Here is a 19,790-nt window from a genome sequence, read left to right as displayed (position 1 = left end):
AAGACCATCTGCATTTTTAGAGACTGGATTTGAGCAGTTACCTGTCATGTTAGTTCTTGTCCTGTTTTCTATATCCAGTACAGTGAGAACAGGCTTTTTACGGTTTAGAGTTATTTGTATCTAACTCTGGCCATGTGCTGCCCCCACAGTGTAGGAATCAGCAGGCTATCTGGTTTGTTAATTGTTTGCTTGGATAAAGAATCGATGGGTCCAGTGGGAGGCAGATCTTGTAGGAATGGATGATGTCATGAAATTTCTGATAGCCGTCCCTGGAGGCAGTCCAGAGGGAGTAAATGGGTTATTGTGTACGCTGCTTGCATTGGAAGTTGGCAGAACTTTTACTTTGTATGTACCTCATAGCATCCATTGCTTTATATGTGAAATAGGGTGGAAGAGGGTTAATGACCTAATTCCCACAATGTGAAGAATAGCTAAGATTGACCAAAAGGCCTGGTCTTTATCATTCACTTCACTCATATGTAAGAGAACAGCAGTCAGCCTTGTTCAGTGAGCTAATGGAGAGCTGAGAGATCAGATGACTCATTTTCCTCTTAAGGATTTTTGTTTCTCAGAAAAAAGAAGTGGCAGTAAAATATGCAGCTTTGAACAGCTAGCGGGAATGGTATTTGTAAATAACGATCCATGGGATCTTTCAAGAGCATAAGTGGTGAAGACCATGTCATTAATTTCTTGTTTAAGGAAGCTCCACATTTGCAGATTGTCACTTGAAATTGTGGTTAATAACACCATCCTAACAAAAAACTTTATTTAATTTATATAGCATTGGTTGTTACTGTGTGAATCACACTACTGCAAAAAACTCATATAATTTGCCATATACAGTGTTCACTGGAACAAAAATATTGAAAACCTGGGCTACATTTTTTCTTTATCTTCTCCAAAAAGCATTTCAAGAAAACTCAAAGCTCTAGATCAAAACACACTTAGGCAGCCATTCCATAGTCCTGAAGTTGAGGTTTTCTGACTTCACACAGAATATACTGTGTAGCTCATATTATGTTTCATTTTTGCTGTTGAAACACAATGGTCTTCTACCACATCTTCCTGGAATTACAGCATTTTATGTCTGTGATCAATCGCTATTTGCTTTAGTGCTATCTAGACCGATTATCTTGCTTGAAAAGAATGCAAAAGGCAGCTTGTGTGATATATTTGTTCACCATTGATTTTAGTACTTAACGTAATAATACTGTACACATGGAAGCATTATTGAGCATTACATAGAAACTAAAAGTAATTGAATGGGCTTTTTGAATGCACAATTAAAAATGCAAGCTTCATATTACTTTTAGAGTAATAATGAAGCCTAGATAATGGATGCCCTTGCTTGTATTTTATTGTACAGTTGGGTCTGTTCTCTCCTACAGATCTCAGTCACTTTTGTTTTTGGCCGAGTTTCAGTGGCCCTTTGTGAAAAGGGTTTCAACGTTGCATTGAAAACTGCTGATGCTTCCTGAATCTCTGTCCCTCTGCACGATTGACTGGAGCAAGTCATCTGTAAGAGCCTGACAGCTTGTACACGAGCCCCTTTCACTCAGATCTATGGGCAAATCCAGACTCCCGTCAGAGTGAGATGTGCAGGCACCTTCCATGAGGCAGACACAAAACCCCCAATGGGGGATGAATACAAGAGGCACCTGTACCTCTATGAGAACAGAGAGCATTTGCCTCATTATCGCCTGCCTGCCAGTAAGAGGCAAACTCAGTGTATCTACAACTCTTTTAGGTGTTTTCACTTGGGGATATTAGATCTGAGGTGTGTTTCTAGTGTATAAAACTCAGTGTCAAGGACTAATAACCTCAGCTGTTTTGTTAAAGATTTTATAAAGGTTTTGTTTGCCTGGATTCATTGTGAGATTAAAGCCCCCATGACTATTGCCTTCCTGGAAAGGAGCTGGTGCTATTCCATCATCTCTGCTATGCAAAACACTTGCCGTCAGTTCTTCGTACAGCACATACTGTAGGACAGAGTGAACGAGTGATGCAAAAACAGCCACATATGCAGGTAATTAAAAACTGCCCCTGCTGTTTAGCTGGATGCATTTAATGTACTATACCGGGCCCAGCTGTGCTCGGTAATCTACTTCTTATGGAGGCTACAGTGATTTACAGTTGAATTGAATCAAGGCAGATAAAGACAGCAAGAGAACTCTACACAGGAGACCTGATTAATTATTCTGAGGAAGCTTCAAAGTCATGCCTGTTGATTATGGAAATCAGGCACGGACTGAAGAGATTTCACTTTAAATTTAGACGCATCTGCACGGATTGGAGTGGTTGTTTGGGAAACAATGGTGATGCCTTGCGCTGATCCTCCAGAGATGCTGATCAGCAAGTGAATTTTGTTTTATGGTAAAGAAGATCGATTAAGAAAACCCAGGGCTCCAATGGGCAAGGCCATTTAGGGCTCTCTTGATCATTGGAAAGGATCAGAGAAACATTTCAAACTGCTTCCTGAAGCTCCTCTCAAGGAGCCTGTGTCCACAAATGTTTCTCTATTCCTGTTTTACAGTGTAAAGCATTGTTAATATCTTAACATTTGTGTCATGGATGTCGGAAGGGACGAATCGTGGAATGGTAGGAGAGCGGAAAAAGACCCTATGCGAAGCAGCGGAACAGGGAGTTAGCCCGGGCTCAGCAGTGCAGGAGTTCAGGAATTGCCATATAGAAACCTATGCCTTCAGGCCATGGACGGAGTGGCGACCTGGTGCTAGGCAGGTCTCAGGACATTCGAATGGCAATGCTGAGCGAAGGGGAATGAGTGACCCAGAAATATATAGCCCCAGAGAGAGAGACACCGGAAGGACAGCAAAGCACAGGAAACTAGGGACAGGACAGAGTAGGAGCGCCCTCTGGCTGCAGGGGGCGTGACAATTTGAGCCTAATATTCATAAACACACAGAAATATTTTAAAATATCTGTAAAGTCACCATAGTTTGTATATTAAGTATTATTGCAAACACAGAAGTTATATGTGCTAAAATAAATTTATTTCTATGTTTTTTGTATTTAGACATTTTTATTGTGCCCTAGAAGTTACTGCCCATGACTTGTATTGGGCTACTTAATAATTTCATCTATTTTTACACAGAGACCTTATCAGGCAACTCATAGGTCTTTACAAAGAAAACAGCTGGGCTACAACGTAGCCAGCAGTGTGACGTAAAGGCTGGACACTACTGATGTTCCCAAATCAGAATTGTTTATATCAACATGCCAGTCTAGAGCAGTGCACTTAGGTGAGGCTGACGCAGAGGTTAGGAGGGAAACTGAACTTGAGGTGTGTGAAAACTGAAACCAAGCAATAAAAAATTAACAATTCGTTGCTCCCTCTGAAATGGAAGTGTTGGTTGCCTTTGAGAAACAGGTGTGTGACCCCTGACTGCTGCCAGATGAACCTTCTCTTTACTCCTTTTCCACAGTGAGATTAGACCCTGGGGCCCAGTTGCCTAGCAACAGGGGTCGTCTTCGTTGGGTAGACTGGTTGACATGGCGGTATGGTCTCCTGTTCCCTAGTGTCTCCCTGCTCACTGTTTTCTTCAGTCTATATGCGTTCTATTTTTATGTTTCCTCGGTAAAGTAACCTTTTTGTTCCATCAGCTGGATTTAATTGAGGGCAAAGAGCCATAGCAAGGCTTAATTACTTGCTCTTATTATCATGAAAGGTTAGGGACAATAAGAGACTTTCCAGCCATTCATATTGGCCCAGACAAGACTAGAAAAGAGATCTTCAACCTTCAGAAAAGCCGTGCTTTAAAAATCACCCTTCACAGAATTTGGTCATGCTCTGTTTTGAATTATCTTGCATAATTAAGCAGGTCAATTTAATTGTGCTGTATTTGGTTCTGGATTCCTTTATCCATTACCTTGCCCTTGTTAACAAACATTTTTTTCTAAAACAAGTTACAAGGATTTATGAGTATTGTTTTCAAATACTTTTAATAAAGTGGCTGTTGTTTTTTGTTGTTTAATTGGTGAACTGTTCAGTTGTACTCCACAAAGCCATTTGTACATACTGTATATCATGCATAATAATAATAAAATGTATTGAAATTAAGAACATTTATTTATTATTCAATGCTTTGCTTTTACAAAATCAGAATGAATTGTGTTTTTAGATAAAAAATTCCATGGATATTAAACTTTAGTACTGTAACATTTAACATTACTGTATGCGTTAGGATTGTGGGATAAAGTTTCCTTGCAGAACATCTATAGTGTGATCTTTATTTGGATTTTATTGCTCAAAGCACAGCAGGTCATCAGCTGAAGTGTGGCATGGTATTCATACTGCATGTAGTGACTATTTAAAGAAGAAATCGGTAAAGCTTCTAGCATGTAGAATTTAACGTCATCATAATACATAATGCAAAGCCTGAGTAAATCTATTATTATTGGTCACTGTTAAAGTAAAAAGGATTTGCTACAATGAAACCCTTAGTCACAGTCAGTAAATCAATTAAGCCATTGAAAACTGTGGTCTAATGACAGGTGGATCTCAGACCTCTTTGCTGTTTTTTAACAGTTCTAAGGAGTTTCACTTACGTCTTAAAAAATCCAGGTAATAACTTTGACACAATGGTTAGGATAGAGTATAAAACTCAGGAAACCTACAGTCCTCACCAGGGGCGTAGATGATTTTTTTAATCGTATGTGATTTGCTGTTGGCTCGCTGTATCTTTTGTGACCAATAAGACAATTATGTAAATAAAGTGGGGCGGTGCATGCGTAGCCGTAGCCTAATTGGCTATCGTTGTTGTCAGACTCTCGTAGAGCTATCTAGCGCGAGGTTTTTGGTTTATTAGCCAACATGACAAAACAAATGCATATATCTACGTTTTTCAAAAAGCCGCCTGTAGATGACCAGACCAGTCCCGAAATAAATAAGACACATGGGATATTTAAGGCATCTTGGGTTTTAAGGAGTACAGCCTGGCTTCCCGAATACAAGTGTTTCTGGAAAGCAAGGGGCAGTGCACGCGTTTGCTCGATACATGCTCGACTTGTAGGAGTTAAGCACGAAGAGGTTCTAAAATGTCTCCTGTAAACAAATTACAAGTTTTGGAACGCATGAATAACATTAAGGTAATACTGACGGATAGATGCGAGTGTCCATTTTATAGATAACTATTCAGATCGCCTCTAAATGCCCTGCAGTATTTTAAGTGAACGACATTTACAGAGCTAAAATACATCAAAAGTATTTGACGCTTTTATTAGCAGACCATTCTTGTAATTAAAGGTACGATGAATTGGTTAGCACTGTAATGCAACTATAACAATTCAGTGTTAAGTCTTGTGGGAAGTCACGAATTTCTAAATTAGGTGTCTTTTGGCATCTGAAATAGAATACTAATTTCGTGGGTTTCAAGTTTAAAAGCACCATGAAGGGTCAAACAAGATCTTCAGAAATTAACATTTTAATACCTTCATAGTTTTTATTCTCATGGCGCTTCACTCAATATTACCCTTGTGGCGATGCATTTACTCCAGCCTCTGAAACCCAAACGTGCGTGCACGTTCTTCTGGTATGTTATGCTCAAATCCGCTGAATATTTAAAAGGAAGGTAAAAACTCCTTGAAGTTGCCTCCCCTACAGACAGCACAAACGATTAAACCACCACATTCGTTAGTGCTACGTTTGTGCCGTTGAAAGTAGCGTTTGTGCTGCTTTCGTTCCCGAGATGTAGCGCCTTGGTTTTCCGGTGATCACGTGGCCATGCAGTGACACCCCCCGTCTGACGAGTTCAAGCGCTCTGTTACAGTTTAGCTCGTACCCTTAACATTTTAGAGACAATCAATATCCATTAACATATGAGCCTCCTTAAATGTGAATAATACTACCACATGACGCATGCCAACAAAACCATCTATGACATAAACCTGTGGTTGTAATGTATGTAAAATCACCGTGATTGTAAGATCTATGGTTTTTATTTTCTAAGGCACGTTTTCCTTTTCTTTCTCTACCGTGACACGCTGTTGCCAAACGCTTAACTGTGGGATACCATCGCGACAAGTCCTTCGCAGCATGTCATGATAGTGACCCCATGTATATCGCATGTATATCGCGGCAGAGTATATCACGACTGGAGCCTCGCTTCCATGCCACATTGGCACCGCTGTCGATACAAAGGTCTCATATGAGGACATGATATACCCAGATAGGACGTGTCGCGATATATGGGGTCAGCGTATCCTGTCAGGGTATGTCCTATCACGACATAGGGGTGGGGCATTTTGTCAGGGTATGTCATATCGCGATATAGGGCCTTTCGTGTCGCGACATGGGGGTGGTGCCTTTTTGCCGGTGTATGTCATATCGCGATACGGGCTTCATGTCGCGATATGGCATGTGGCAGTTTGATCATATCGCGATATAGGGCTTTTCATGTCGCGACATAGGGGCGGGGCATTTTGTCGGGCTGTCATATCGCGATATAGGGCCTTTCATGTCGCGACATGGGGGTGGTGCCTTTTTGCCGGTGTATGTCATATCGCGATATGGCACGTGGCAGTTTGATCATATCGCGATATAGGGCCTTTCATGTCGCGACATAGGGGCGGCTCATTTTGTCGGGTTATGTCATATCGCGATATATGGACTTAACGTCGCGACAGTGTCGCCAGCCGCAAATGGGTATCGCGTGATCGTGATGCGCCCACTCCTATCGTGACATGCTATCGGAGTCGTGAACGCGCTGTGGATGCCATGACATGCTTGCTATTCAGTTTTGACCTCAGTGCGACTTCGCTTAGATTGATTAGTAATTGGAAACCAATGGATGAGTTACTGTATATCCAGCGTGCTCATACAGCACATACGGTTAACCGGGGCTACAGTATTTGGACTAAGAAGAACATCCATCACCTACATGTTATCATGTTATCGGAACTTCCGCTGTGGCGCTTTACCCAATCAGAGTGCCGATTCTCACTCCTCACCCAATCGCGGCCCGAACTGTTCGGGGGTTTAGCTAATCACGGGTCTGAGAGCTGTTCAAGCTAGCGGCGCCAGGTGGATCGGCGTATTTACTGTCAATGAGAATCTATTTTTAAAATGCTTTACTTATTTGCAAAATAACTACATCGACATATTTTTTAACGTCTTTATTGATTCACAATGTCCCGTACTCTTCGAAATAAATACATTTTTATTTGCAATATAACTGTCTCCGCTCCTTTCTGTAATGAATACATGGTATTTGAACAATTTTAATCGTATAGGGTAAACACCTTCTGCTTTGCACTTCAAAAATGAGTAGAAATGTAAAGTCTTTGATCATTATATTATTATTATTATTATGCTCGTGCTTTCAATTTTGCTTTTTATTGTTAAATTATATAGATCTTGAAACTAATACCTAAAAATGTGAATATGGGCGCTCGTGTTGTACCTGCGGTAATTTGGAAACTTGTGTCTCTTCACCAATGAAAGGAGTACACAAGTAATACATTTTCGAGAACATGCCTTACACCTAACCCAACGAACTAACATAAGTAACTCCTCCCTAAATGTAAGACTGTTTATTCGCAGGTGTGCCCTCACGCTGTATTCTACACCAAGGACTGGACGGAAACACAAAGATTTTTTATTGGAAACACAAAGATAAAAAGACTGTGAGCTCATCGCTTCATGTTTGCGCCCCTGTAAATACAAACACACGGATAATGACAGTTTATTAAATAATTCAGATATATGTTCACTTCTGTTATGTGAAAATAAAAAATATGTTTCCAATATTGTCGCGGCCCGCGGGTGTGAGACAGTGGACTTTCCAGTGTTGCTTTTCGGATGTGTTGTTTACTACCCGCGACAACCTTGTAGTGCCCCTTAAAAAACACCCTGGCTCTTTTTCACGTTAAATAATGTGGTTTGCATAAAAACGTCCCTTGGTGCGCGTTTATTTAAGAAGGAGACAGTGAGAAACTGATCACTTCCTCAGATGTTTTAAAAAGCACACCGCTACGAAGTATTAAGACGTGCTTGTTAAAGCCTCTTGGTAAGAACATGCAATTGTTTGATAGTGTTCGCTTCTTGAGACTACTCCCGCAACTCTTCTGATTAGGGTATGTGATATTCGTGACAAATTTAATTTTCCTGCCCACACAAACGCACAGAAGACACTGATATTAAATGCAAAATCCACCCGGGAACAGAATTGCAGAACTGTTACTCTCGCACCGGTAACAGACGCTTGAACTCGGCAGACGGGGTCACTGGAGGTCAAAGTCACCGTGCATGGTCACTTGATCACCGAAAAACAAGGCGCTATATCGGGATCGCAAGAGCACAAACGCTACTTTCAACGGCACAAACGTAGCACTACCGATTAAGACCGGTCCGGTTCTCCTACGACGTTGTAGAAGGACTGGGCAAGCCCACCCCCTGAAAAACAAGACGTTATTTCTAAGGAACGAAAACAGATGGGAAGTTACTTTCAACGGCACAAACGTAGCACTAACGAATGAGGTGGGTTTTGTCGTTCGGGGGGGGGGGCAACTTCACGGAGCTCAAGGTAAACCCTGCATGGTATTTTAAATACAATATTTCGGACGGATTTTGAATCTTGCGTTTTGCGTTGTGTTCATTGTGTTTTGCAATAAAATATTAACTTCGGCGTAACTCGTAAAACCACTGAACAATCTAAAAGCAGGCATACTGTACGAAATAGAACTGTTACAAGCAAGAAGTGAAGCTTTTCTTTATCTAAAGACACAGTCCTCATTTGTGAGACCTTGGCAAACTAGCTGTCATTTGAACGGGAATTTGCCGACTCTCTAGAGACGGTGACGAGATTATCGCCATATTCAATTCCAACTCTTCGCGCACTTGAAGGCCACACTTGCTCTGCAGGTAAGTCACAGAAGTGCGGTCGTGGAGGGGGGGGCTTAGGGCGCAGTGCGAGAATTGAGACACGGCCTAAATCTCTGTTCCTCACAGGCTGGCAAAATATACAACACAAATGAGATTTTGACGCGGTTCATTGTTTTTTTATTTAAACTGGTTTTAATTTCTCTTCAAGCTGAAACTATGTAGATAGACCAACGTTGCTTGTCTGGTTTAATACAGACTGTGCCAGAAAAAAATGATGAGCTGAGCTCTAACACTCATAAGAACAGAACACCTTTGAGCAGCTGCTTTCAGACAGATTTTGGAATCATTTTTATTCAGATAAGACATTCTTGAAAGTTTACTGCTGGTCTGCATCAACTTGAGCAAATTTGAATGGTGGTGGTACTCTCCTTTGCTGTAAATGGACCGTTCCAACATGTAGGTTAATACAAAATGCACATAAAAATGTATTGTGCTGCAGACCAATGTTTGTGTATTGGTGTTAACCATATACTGTTGCTTATGGCTGAGATAAACTGTATTATCATCTTCACTTGGGCGTTGTTTCATTACATATTTGTCCATGTGGCTGACCAGTACAGAAAGCCTTGTGGATTTATTACACCTTCCTGAGTCATTCCTCTGACACTGCTCTGTTATAAAACACCTCCTTGGATCTGTAGGAGAAACATAATAGCAGGACATAAAAGATTATGAAAATAAAAAAAAATAGTCTCGGGACATGACTCAGAGCAGAAAAGAGAGAAAATTACATTAGGATATGAATTCTCTTGAATTCAGTCAGCAGAAACCACAATGTAGGCTAATAAAACGCATCGTACAGTACGTTGTCTTACATAGCATGTACCTTGAGTCAGAGAAGAAATTAGAAAAACTTTTATAGATTTTACTGATTTAATTCATTCCTGTATTGCGAGAGACACATAATGTAAGAGTTGGCATATACCAATAGGTTGACATTCATCTTATTCAGTAACCACTTTCTCCTTAGTGGGATACAGTCTTAACCAGCAGGGCATAAGACAGGATACACCTTTGAATGATACTCCAGTCCATCATGTTTTGATCACATGTGCAGTCACACATGCATGGAGGGTCATGCTCATGTGTCTTTGGACTGTGGGAGTGTGGGAGGAAACCAGAACACAGAGAAAAAACATGCAAATACAAGATAGCAGCATGCAAACTCCCCACATAAGGCACCGCAGATTAAACCACAATCCAGCTCAGAACCCAGGACTTGTGAGGCAGCAGGCCTACCTGCCATAAAAACATGATGTCCGCATTGGGTTTGATTCAAAATGGAATCTGTCTTGGTGTGGAAAACACCTGTGCCCGTATAACTTTCAGTAGTGTTACCTGTTATATTGAAAGAGTACTTTATTCATTTTCATATGAGGGGGGAAAGGGTAAAACCACAATATTGGGATTTCTGGTCAGACGGGTTGGTTTAGACAATTGTTCCCACACTCTCTTTACCTTTCTCTGTGGAATTCAACAGACTGCTGTGTCAGTTGCGATAACACATCCATGTGTGCTGAAGGCCCGCAGAGAGCTAATCAGTACCTTTCTCCTGTGTGTGCCTGGAGGGTCTTGCAAATGTAATGGTTCTGAGGGAGAGGCTCCTTACTGCTGGCACATGAGATGGAACACACGGCGGAGCGAGCCCGAAGCCATGCAGTCCACTATTAATAGTGCATTGTGTCTTTTACAGAATTATCTGTTGATTCTGTTTTCCAGTACTTGTCATTTTTTTCAGAAGCACTTATACAAAGTGTTCTGCACGAACGTACGTACAGTACATATGGTGACTTCCATAACAGCTGAAACAATACAGTTACACTGCCCAGGCAAAATAAAATGAAGGCATGTGTTGGAATAATGTGCTTGTTGCTAACCAAGGAAACGGTAACATTAAAGGAGATAAAAAAAATGTACAGCTTTTGTAGTGCACATGAACAGACTTTGACTCAAAGCATTGTCTCGGAGACTTCTCCAGGCATGAGGATCGCTAAGACTAAATACAGTATCTGTGTCAAAAAAGGTTGATGCCCTGACATAGGGGATTAAAATGCTTAAGCTCAGAGGGTTAATTCTCACAACAGTGGGCACATTAAATGCTATGAGCCTTGCCACACTGCAGAATACATCTAGCTCAGAGAACGGACAGTCATCAGTTTGCACTGTGTGTAGGGACAAAGCTGAGTCGATGGAATGAGGGCTCTGATCTCCATTTAATGAATTCCATACTGATCTTCAGTGTACACTTGTCGACACTGAAAACATTTTTTTTTACTACAACACTTTACTTTCAGTGAACATCATTTACACTCTGGAAAAAGCTTTTGGAGCAGGAAGACTGGAGAGTTTTCATGTTGTTCTATTCTTTTCGAAATGTAGATCTTTATTCTCTCTTTGACCTTTTAATTGCATCAATCAGACCACGGGGGAAGGTCAGTTTTCCAGTTTGCAAAGTGAGTTTTGTGTGTGACGTGCTGTCTCGCATGTGAAAAAAGGTTACCAATGGCAAAAAACAAAAATAGACTGAATAAATAGTCTTAAATCTGAATGGACCTGTGCAGTAAACTTTGTGTAGACCGTGGGATGTTTCTGTTCTCCTCAGGAGAGAAGGGACAGGGGTTGTTACATGACTGTGTGTGAGCTTTGTCTGAATAATTTTGGCAGCCTAGTTACTACACAGTCAAATCTGAAGTTCAATAAAAGTTTACAAGCCCATAATCTAATTTTCCTATCCTTCCCTGGCTACAGATTTATCATGTGGACCTCCTGTTACTCTGTCTCTGTAAACAAGGGCAATCTGACATCCTGCTTGCTTTTGGTACCTTGACTTTATTGTACAGCAACAGGAGCTCTGCACAGGAAGTGTTTATCATTTATTAAGATCCCCAAGGGAAACAAGAGTCACCTCGTTCAGACAGCAGGGATCTGATTGCACAAGATTGATTGATGTTCCACTACGCGTGTATGCAAAATGTGTGTGTATGACAAACTTCTTTGCAAGACTTCTTACCACCACTATGAAGCTTATTAGATTCAGTGTGTTTTGGGATTACGGTAAATGTAGGCTGCTTTTGTAGGTTATTACTATTATTGCAATATATTTTCATAACAGTTGCATTCAAGAATTTGGTCACAAAAGTGAAAAACCTATAATATAGTTTGTAAAATCCAATACTTTCCGAGCAAGGAACTGAAATTTTATATTTTGATTATCCTCAGTGGGATTGCTTTCTGCTGTAACTCAGCACAGTATTAAGGACTGGCTAAATCAATTATAGGCTTGCAACTCCAGTCATTGTTGGTAATAGATTTGGTTTAAAAGTCTTCCATCTCTCAGAAATTACTTCATTCTCAGGATTTATCTTTGAGCTCTGTTATGTACTTTGTCCAGCTCCGTAGCATGCTTTTGTAATGTTAAGATTAAGGATATGTATCCCCTTTTGCCCATTACGAGTGCATTGGAAAGAAAACAAGCACTTAATGTGACATCTTGCTTAGAATGTAGCAGGAATAAGAATTCCAAGGAATTCCATGCAAAGTAACATTTCTATTAAACTCGCAAGTTATTCACTGTTGTATTTTCTATTGCACTGTCCCGTAAAAAATGGAAATCACTGCTGGTTTTCTTCTGTTGCGCAATCAGGCGCTGTATTAAGATGCAGGTCACATTTGGTGTGAAGGACTGCTGATAATCCATAGATTCAGCAGGGCCAATGTTTGAAAAGTTTATTCAGAGAAAACAACTGAATTGCAAATTTCTCAGGCAGGGGGAGAACGACACAAATAAAGCCATTTGTAGGATCAAGTCGGATCAGTTTTCTTTTCATGGACAGTAAATTGTTAGGAAACCCAAAGAAACATGTATTTATTGCCTGTGAGCTTTATATAACGAATTTGACGATACATTGCACTTCAATGTCTCCTTGATTCTTTATTTAATCACTGGTCTTTTTTGAAATAAGTCTGTTTCTTAGGTTTCACCACTCTCATTAAAACCAGATAGATTTAACTTTAATTTTTAATTTCCTGTCTTTGTTCCCTGATTTTTTTGCGGAATGAGAAGCACAGTGATTAGATTTTTAATACTTCAAGAACATAATGTAATTTTGGTATTTCATTGAAAGAGTTTTTGTATGTAGACATGTTTCCTTTTCTGAAGGGAGTCTTAGAATGGACTTTATTAATTGGAAAAAAAATCTTAATGTTAGAACTAATATTACAATGCACTAAGAGTATTTAGCAATTTAAGCTCTTAATAATATCTACTGGGTATTGCCTTCATGTGAAAATCAGAATCATTTTCTTATCCTGCAATTATTCAGTTCTGACTTGCCTACTCAGTCTGGTAATGAGAATGACCTTCAGTTTTTTTTTCAAGAACATTAGCCGTAAAACTGGGTATATTCTGGCAAACTATGTCTTTATTTGGAAATGTCATTTCTACAACAGTTTAGAGGAAAAAGACAGGAACAGATTTATTTTACCTGCCCACAATAAACAGCCAACTGAAATTTGTTTTTAAGATTCTATAAATAACGTTGGATTCCATTGCCTATGTGAATAGCTCCTGGAGAATTTAAGCTTATTTCGATAAGTAGGGCAGAAATAATAAGGCAATCCACACACTCTTCATGTTATAGAATGAAAAGTAAAAGGATAAAGGGATTCATGTATGTCATCTTTGAAAGCACAAAAAAACAGTCACAACACACAGTTCCCTCCCTTTTTGCTGCAGAATAAGCAGAATATCAATATGACAATTCTATATAGTCCTTCTAATGCCCAATACAACTGTTGTTGTGCAAAATACAATTACTATATCCTTTTACTTTAAATATTTCTTGAACACTGTGTTAGTTATTAGATTGAACTAAGAAAGCAATACAATAATATATCTTCAGTGCTCATTGGCAGTGCGTGGGTTGCAGATGCTATTACCCATGACCAACAGGGGGAAGAGCTGGCCTGTTGAGTTAGCTTTCCCCAGTCCATAATGCAGAGGTCTCTTGGATAGGTTCACATTATCAGAAGCTTTGCTGCGCCTGCAAGTGCTTATATTGGTTAACAAATTTTAGAAGAACTTTTATGGACATTTTCCATTTCTGTGTTTATGAACTGTTCTGGCCTCCTCTGCCTAACCTCCAGTGCCACCTGCTTTGAATAGAGTTGAACTGAGGCCTATCAACCTTAACTTATTCTCACCTCCATACTACAATGTGCTTTTTCATATAAGGGTCTTGTTGGGTGTACGTAAAAGAGAGAAGTAATTTAAGTCTTTAGATCGTTTCAGTGAGTTCACATTCACTGTGTGATTATTTTATTAGCAGTGTATGTAATGTGTTGTCCTTAGAGGTCTAAGCATGTCTTATATATTAAGTTTTCAAATAAAAACCTTTCTGTCAATCATTATTAGAGATTAAAGTATTTGCAGCATACTTTTGTTCTTGCAATTCTTTTTTTAATGTAATACAAAGAATGCTAATTCACTAGGATTTCAAATGTGTTATTTTTAAGAAATTAAAAAAATCTTTAAAAATGTATGGATTCATTCATATAAATATGTGCATTTCATTATTTTTACTATTTTAGGACCACTACTGCTGGTCTGGTTTCCCTACATAGTTAAGAATGGTGCTTTTTTTAGCTTAAGACTTTCTAGTTACTACTTTCTCTTGAATAACTAGCACATTGGATCTTAGCACTGCAACAAAATGTCTTACCATATCTTCACTCTATTCTTTCAGCCATTGTCAACCCCAAGCAGCCCAAAGAAACCAAAAGCTTCAATTTTGATTACTCCTACTGGTCCCACACCACTGTGAGTAGCATTTTTTCTTGGCATTAAATTAATTACATTTGCTGAAATAAAAATGACAGAGTGATATTTGAATTTTGTTTTCTTTTACGGATGTGTGTTTTCTCCTCCGAGCTTTTTAGGAGTGTGTCTTGCATAGGAACGTATGATCTACTGTACGATAGACAGGATGGACTAATGAGGCTTGTGCTCTGCTTTCAGCCGGAAGACATCAACTATGCCTCTCAGCAGCAGGTGTACAGAGACATTGGGGAGGAGATGCTGGAGCATGCCTTTGAGGGTTACAATGTTTGCATCTTTGCCTATGGCCAGACTGGTGCTGGCAAATCCTACACAATGATGGGCAAACAGGAGAAGGACCAGCAGGGCATCATTCCACAGGTATCATTCACACACTCTTCACATGGTTTGGCATACTCAATACACTGCTTCAGCTTTCATACTGACCCTATAGACTGCTTCAGCATATATACTGACCCAACAGACTGCTTCAGCATATATACTGACTCAATAGACTGTTTCAGCATATATCCTGACTCAATACACTGCTTCAGCATATATCCTGACTCAATACATTGTTTCACAGCATACATACTGACCCAATAGACTGCTTCAGCATATACTGTATACTGACTCAATAGACAGCTTCAGCATATATCCTGACTCAATAGACTGCTTCAGCATATACTATATCCTGACTCAAGGAGCCACTTGAGCATATGTACTGACTACACTGGAGCAGCATACTGTACATACAGAACAGATACTACCAACAAATGGAACCTATGCACTTCACATTTTTACAGTTTCCTAGTTATAACAGGGCTCTGGAAGATGATTTTGAACTGGAATATATTATAATTTCTAAATATTGCTGTTTTATATATACCTTAAAAACAGTCATTCATTTTTCCTCCCCCATAATTAAGAAATACAACAGAGTACACACTGCCAGATGTTATACAGAGCAATGCAGACTGCCTTTGCCTGCTGTAATACAATGCTGTGATTTTTATTTAGGTTCATGTGTAGTTAGTACATAGAGTTTAGCTCTGCAGAGACACAGAACTGCTTCATGCTTACCCACTTCCTTTTCGTTGCAACAGCTGTGTGAAGACCTCTTCTCCAGAATCAACGACAGCAATAATGACAACAGCATGTCTTACTCTGTAGAGGTGAGTAAAGCCCACATCACAGACCATTGTCTGGACATGTGTTCGGGAGACAATGGGGAATCCATTGTACTTGTGGTATTATAAAAATCGACTGAAATCTGGTTTGTGATAAGGATTATTCACAGGACTTTGCAGCTTTCAGCATTATACAGAATCCTATGAAAATGCTTTACATACAGAATGCATAAACCAGGGATCTCACACTCAGCTCAGTTCGTGGATGGCTCAGTGTCTTCAGGCTTTTGTTCCACCCACAATTTTAGTTTAATAGTTGGCCTAATTATTTAATTAGCTGCATTATTGTAATACACCTACCCAGGCTCTGAGGTGATTTATTGGTAACTACCTTTAATGAAGTGAATGTCTTGAGTGATCAACTATAAAACACCTTAAAAATCCTATATATGTCAAATTTAAGAAATACTTTAATTGAATAATGTAGGTTGGAACAAAATTCAGAAGGCACAATCTTAATCCAGCAGTTTTGGTAATCCAGTAATCCTAGGCATCAGTCTCCATTCCATTGAGTACCCTTTCTTTCTGAAGCAGCTTTAGAATAATCTTGTCTTAGTCCATTGACTAAACTCTTAGTTTGCTGTATTTACCATGAGGAATGAACAGCTTTGGCTCCTCAGGGTAAATGGAGCACAGTTTGAGATTAGTCTCCCAGCGCCGGCTATGAACAGGCTGTTTGATGGCCTGCGCTTCAGTTTGAACTGGGCTCCTGTGCTCTTGTCAGGTGAGCTACATGGAGATCTACTGTGAGCGTGTGCGGGACCTGCTGAACCCCAAGAACAAGGGCAACCTCCGGGTGCGAGAGCACCCCCTGATGGGCCCATATGTGGAGGACTTGTCCAAACTGGCTGTCACCTCGTATAATGACATCCAGGACCTCATGGACTCTGGAAACAAGGCCAGGTAAGAAAAGGCCAGGAGAGCTGAGCACCGATGTTCGCCTTGTGCTGAATTTAGGATTGCTGCCCTCTCTTTATTAAATTGCTAACGTGCTTTTCATGGGCACACCACACACCTGCATACAATATATACAATGTCCTTTGGTTAATCTCCTGTTGAAAAAAGAAAAAAAATCCTGGATTTTCCATGAGCTCATGAGTTAATGATCATGCTGATTTCTCTTCCCAAATATAATCCATGTTTATGCCCCACATGAAAATCTTTCTGTATGTAATGTAATTATCTATGATGCTTGAGTCACCTATACATGTTTGTCAGTGCAGTAGCTCAGTGAGCTGGTTATTAAGCCTCAGTAGTAATCAACAGTTATACGACAGAAGTGCAGTGCTTTTAGGCTGGTAGAATAGTCAATTAAATAGCTCAGTTTTTCATCTTACTTATTGCAGTATATAGCTTATTGTAATTGGCACGGGGAACTCCAAGAATACATTATTGATTTATGACATCCACACAGCTCGATTAACAAGATTACAGGGTGTGTGACTAATTTGCATTTAATCGAAGCAGGTGTTTTATCAACAATAAATTAAAAATCATCACATTAGACTAACACCCTTTGTGCAATCAGCTGCTTTTATGATATGCAATAAGAAACCAGTTGGAAAGCCTCTTAGAAAGCAATTCACTTTAAAATAAGGAGGGCATTACCCTAAGGAACAGGATTAATTAATCAGCACAATTAAATGTTTTCATTTGAACAACATTATAAATGATAATAAATTGGACTCTTCTTTGTTTTGTTTTGAATTCTTTCTCAAAGCTGCAATCATCTGAGTACTTTGCAAGCCTGACGTACACTATCATTGAATCTGCTTGTTCAGGTTGCCAACAAGCTCTTTGCTTAACACACAGTGATCTCTGTCCTCAGGACTGTTGCTGCAACTAACATGAATGAGACCAGCAGTCGCTCCCACGCTGTGTTCAACATCATCTTCACCCAGAAGCGGCGCGATGCTGAGACTGATAACACCTCGGAGAAGGTAAGGTGCCAAAACCAAAGAGCTAATCTTTTCACAAGTAATTCTCGTTATGATAATGAATTGAAATAAGTGAAAACATAAATTCCCATTAAATAAACACTCTAGATAACAATGGTTGGATTAAATGTACTTAACACTCTTTTTGATTTGTGAGTAGGTCCTGTCATCTAGGCATTTTAGCTGAGACCAGTACTTTATGGTCCTGTTTTCATTTTTACAAGGAAGGAATGTAGGGGAAGGAGATATCTGAGATGTTTATTCTTTATTTTGTGCTTTTCTGCTTAAAGAGTAAGATACTGTACATAACAGTGCAGTAATGAGTTATGTGTTTAAGAGGCATTGATAGACACTCCAAATTACAAATACTGTATATCACAGACACAGAATTTTGTATATATGTGTCATAAATGTAACGGCAAGTCAACTTAGTATATTGTAGGTTTTCCAAATAAACTACACTAGAGAGGGTACCTTCACGCTATAAATAAATGAACAAATAAATGGTACTCTTCCAACAAGCCTATTTTTCAGGCAATAATCAACAGAAGGGTTTCCATTAAGAGATTGCGTATGCACTGAACACCTGCTCCATGACATAACAAATAAGTTTCAGCTGTAAAGAACATTGAGTGGTTTGTCAGCTACTGTCATCAGGTGAAGCCTTTCCGTGCGTCATGACTGTGGAGGAGGTCCTGAGGGATGAAAAACTAATAGCCAAAATTAAACCCACTGACAATACCATGACTCTTTTTTTTACTTATGCAAGCAATACAACCGATTGCTTATACCGGTTTCTCCCCCAATTACTTGCTTTAAATTCTTTCTGGCATACCACCCTCATTCTTTTCTGTTTATTTAGAAAGTGCATTTCTTTTTAAATCTATATGACCTTATTTTACAAACAAAAAGAACCAGAGGTGAATGTGAGAGTGGACAGCACAAACACTGTTTCAGCTGCTATTAATGTTACGTTTGACTGAATGAGCTCGATTGTTTTTTTTTTTGATTAACTGCTCAGTCTGTCCTAAGCCAGTGAGTGAAACATTTGCATCCTTGTGATGTAAAACTGAATTTATATCAGACTTCCTATACCAGCAGAACCCCAGAATGCTGGCTTACAGTATGTCTTTTAATGAGGCCCATGCACTGTTCAGTGGTACATGTTGGAGAAAATACCCTGCCAGCCCGCACATCATGCTGACAGAAGAGCACTTGGGTTTGAAGTAACCTGTCAGCTTTTCTACAGGGGAAACCTATTATTTTTTGCTATTTCTTTGCAGAAACAAATCTCAATTTCCTTACTTCCCAAGCTTTTTTTCAGGAATGTACAGTAGATAATGATCTAGTTGTAAGTATTCAGAGGTTATACAGTATATAAATATTTCACCTGTATAAGCATGGGGTATAATACTGGTAATACACTGATGAGGAAGATAATTTGACAGGCTTGTACTGTAGCTTCAGCTGAGAGATTTCTCAGTATAGTGGAGTTCAGACTGGAGAATGATTGTAATCACTGATCTTGACAAAGAATTGTGAATGAAATGTGATTAGCACAATTGCAGTCTTGTCTTTCTAACATTTAGAAATGATAATTTTTAACCATTTACTAGCTTAATTAATTGATTATTTGTTATTCGGAGGTGGTCATGGTGTTATTTCACTTACAAATCCAAGTGAAGACCTTCCATGTCATTTATCCAGGACAGCTGGTGGCACAAATAGTTTTGCCATTTACAGCTGAGATAGAGCTGAACTTTGACACTTGCCTGTGCAAATCACTCTGCTGCTGTCTCCAATTCTAGGCTGCATCTGCTAATAGAGTGATAGACAATGAGATCTGAAATATTGTAATGTTTTCTAGCTCTCCTTGTATCTTAACATTTCGAAGAGTCAGGAAGAAAACAGCTGCCACACCTAAATGTTGAAGCTGGTGGTTGGCTATC

General features: G+C 39.5%; 1 protein-coding gene across 1 annotated transcript in view; it reads left to right on the top strand.

Moving 5' to 3' along the window:
• kif1aa (kinesin family member 1Aa) overlaps positions 1-19,790 on the top strand; it is a 91,044-nt gene that overhangs the window by 12,995 nt on the left and 58,259 nt on the right. Inside the window, exons 3-7 of the mRNA XM_088912614.1 lie at positions 14,644-14,717; positions 14,916-15,095; positions 15,821-15,889; positions 16,629-16,807; positions 17,733-17,844. Coding sequence (XP_088768740.1) covers positions 14,644-14,717; positions 14,916-15,095; positions 15,821-15,889; positions 16,629-16,807; positions 17,733-17,844 — 614 coding nt within the window. The remainder of the gene's footprint in view (positions 1-14,643; positions 14,718-14,915; positions 15,096-15,820; positions 15,890-16,628; positions 16,808-17,732; positions 17,845-19,790) is intronic.

This window comes from Atractosteus spatula, chromosome 4 (assembly GCF_055471065.1).
Source record: "Atractosteus spatula isolate fAtrSpa1 chromosome 4, fAtrSpa1.hap1, whole genome shotgun sequence".
NCBI classification, from domain to species: domain Eukaryota; kingdom Metazoa; phylum Chordata; class Actinopteri; order Semionotiformes; family Lepisosteidae; genus Atractosteus; species Atractosteus spatula.
This window is presented reverse-complemented; position numbering and strand designations above follow the sequence as displayed.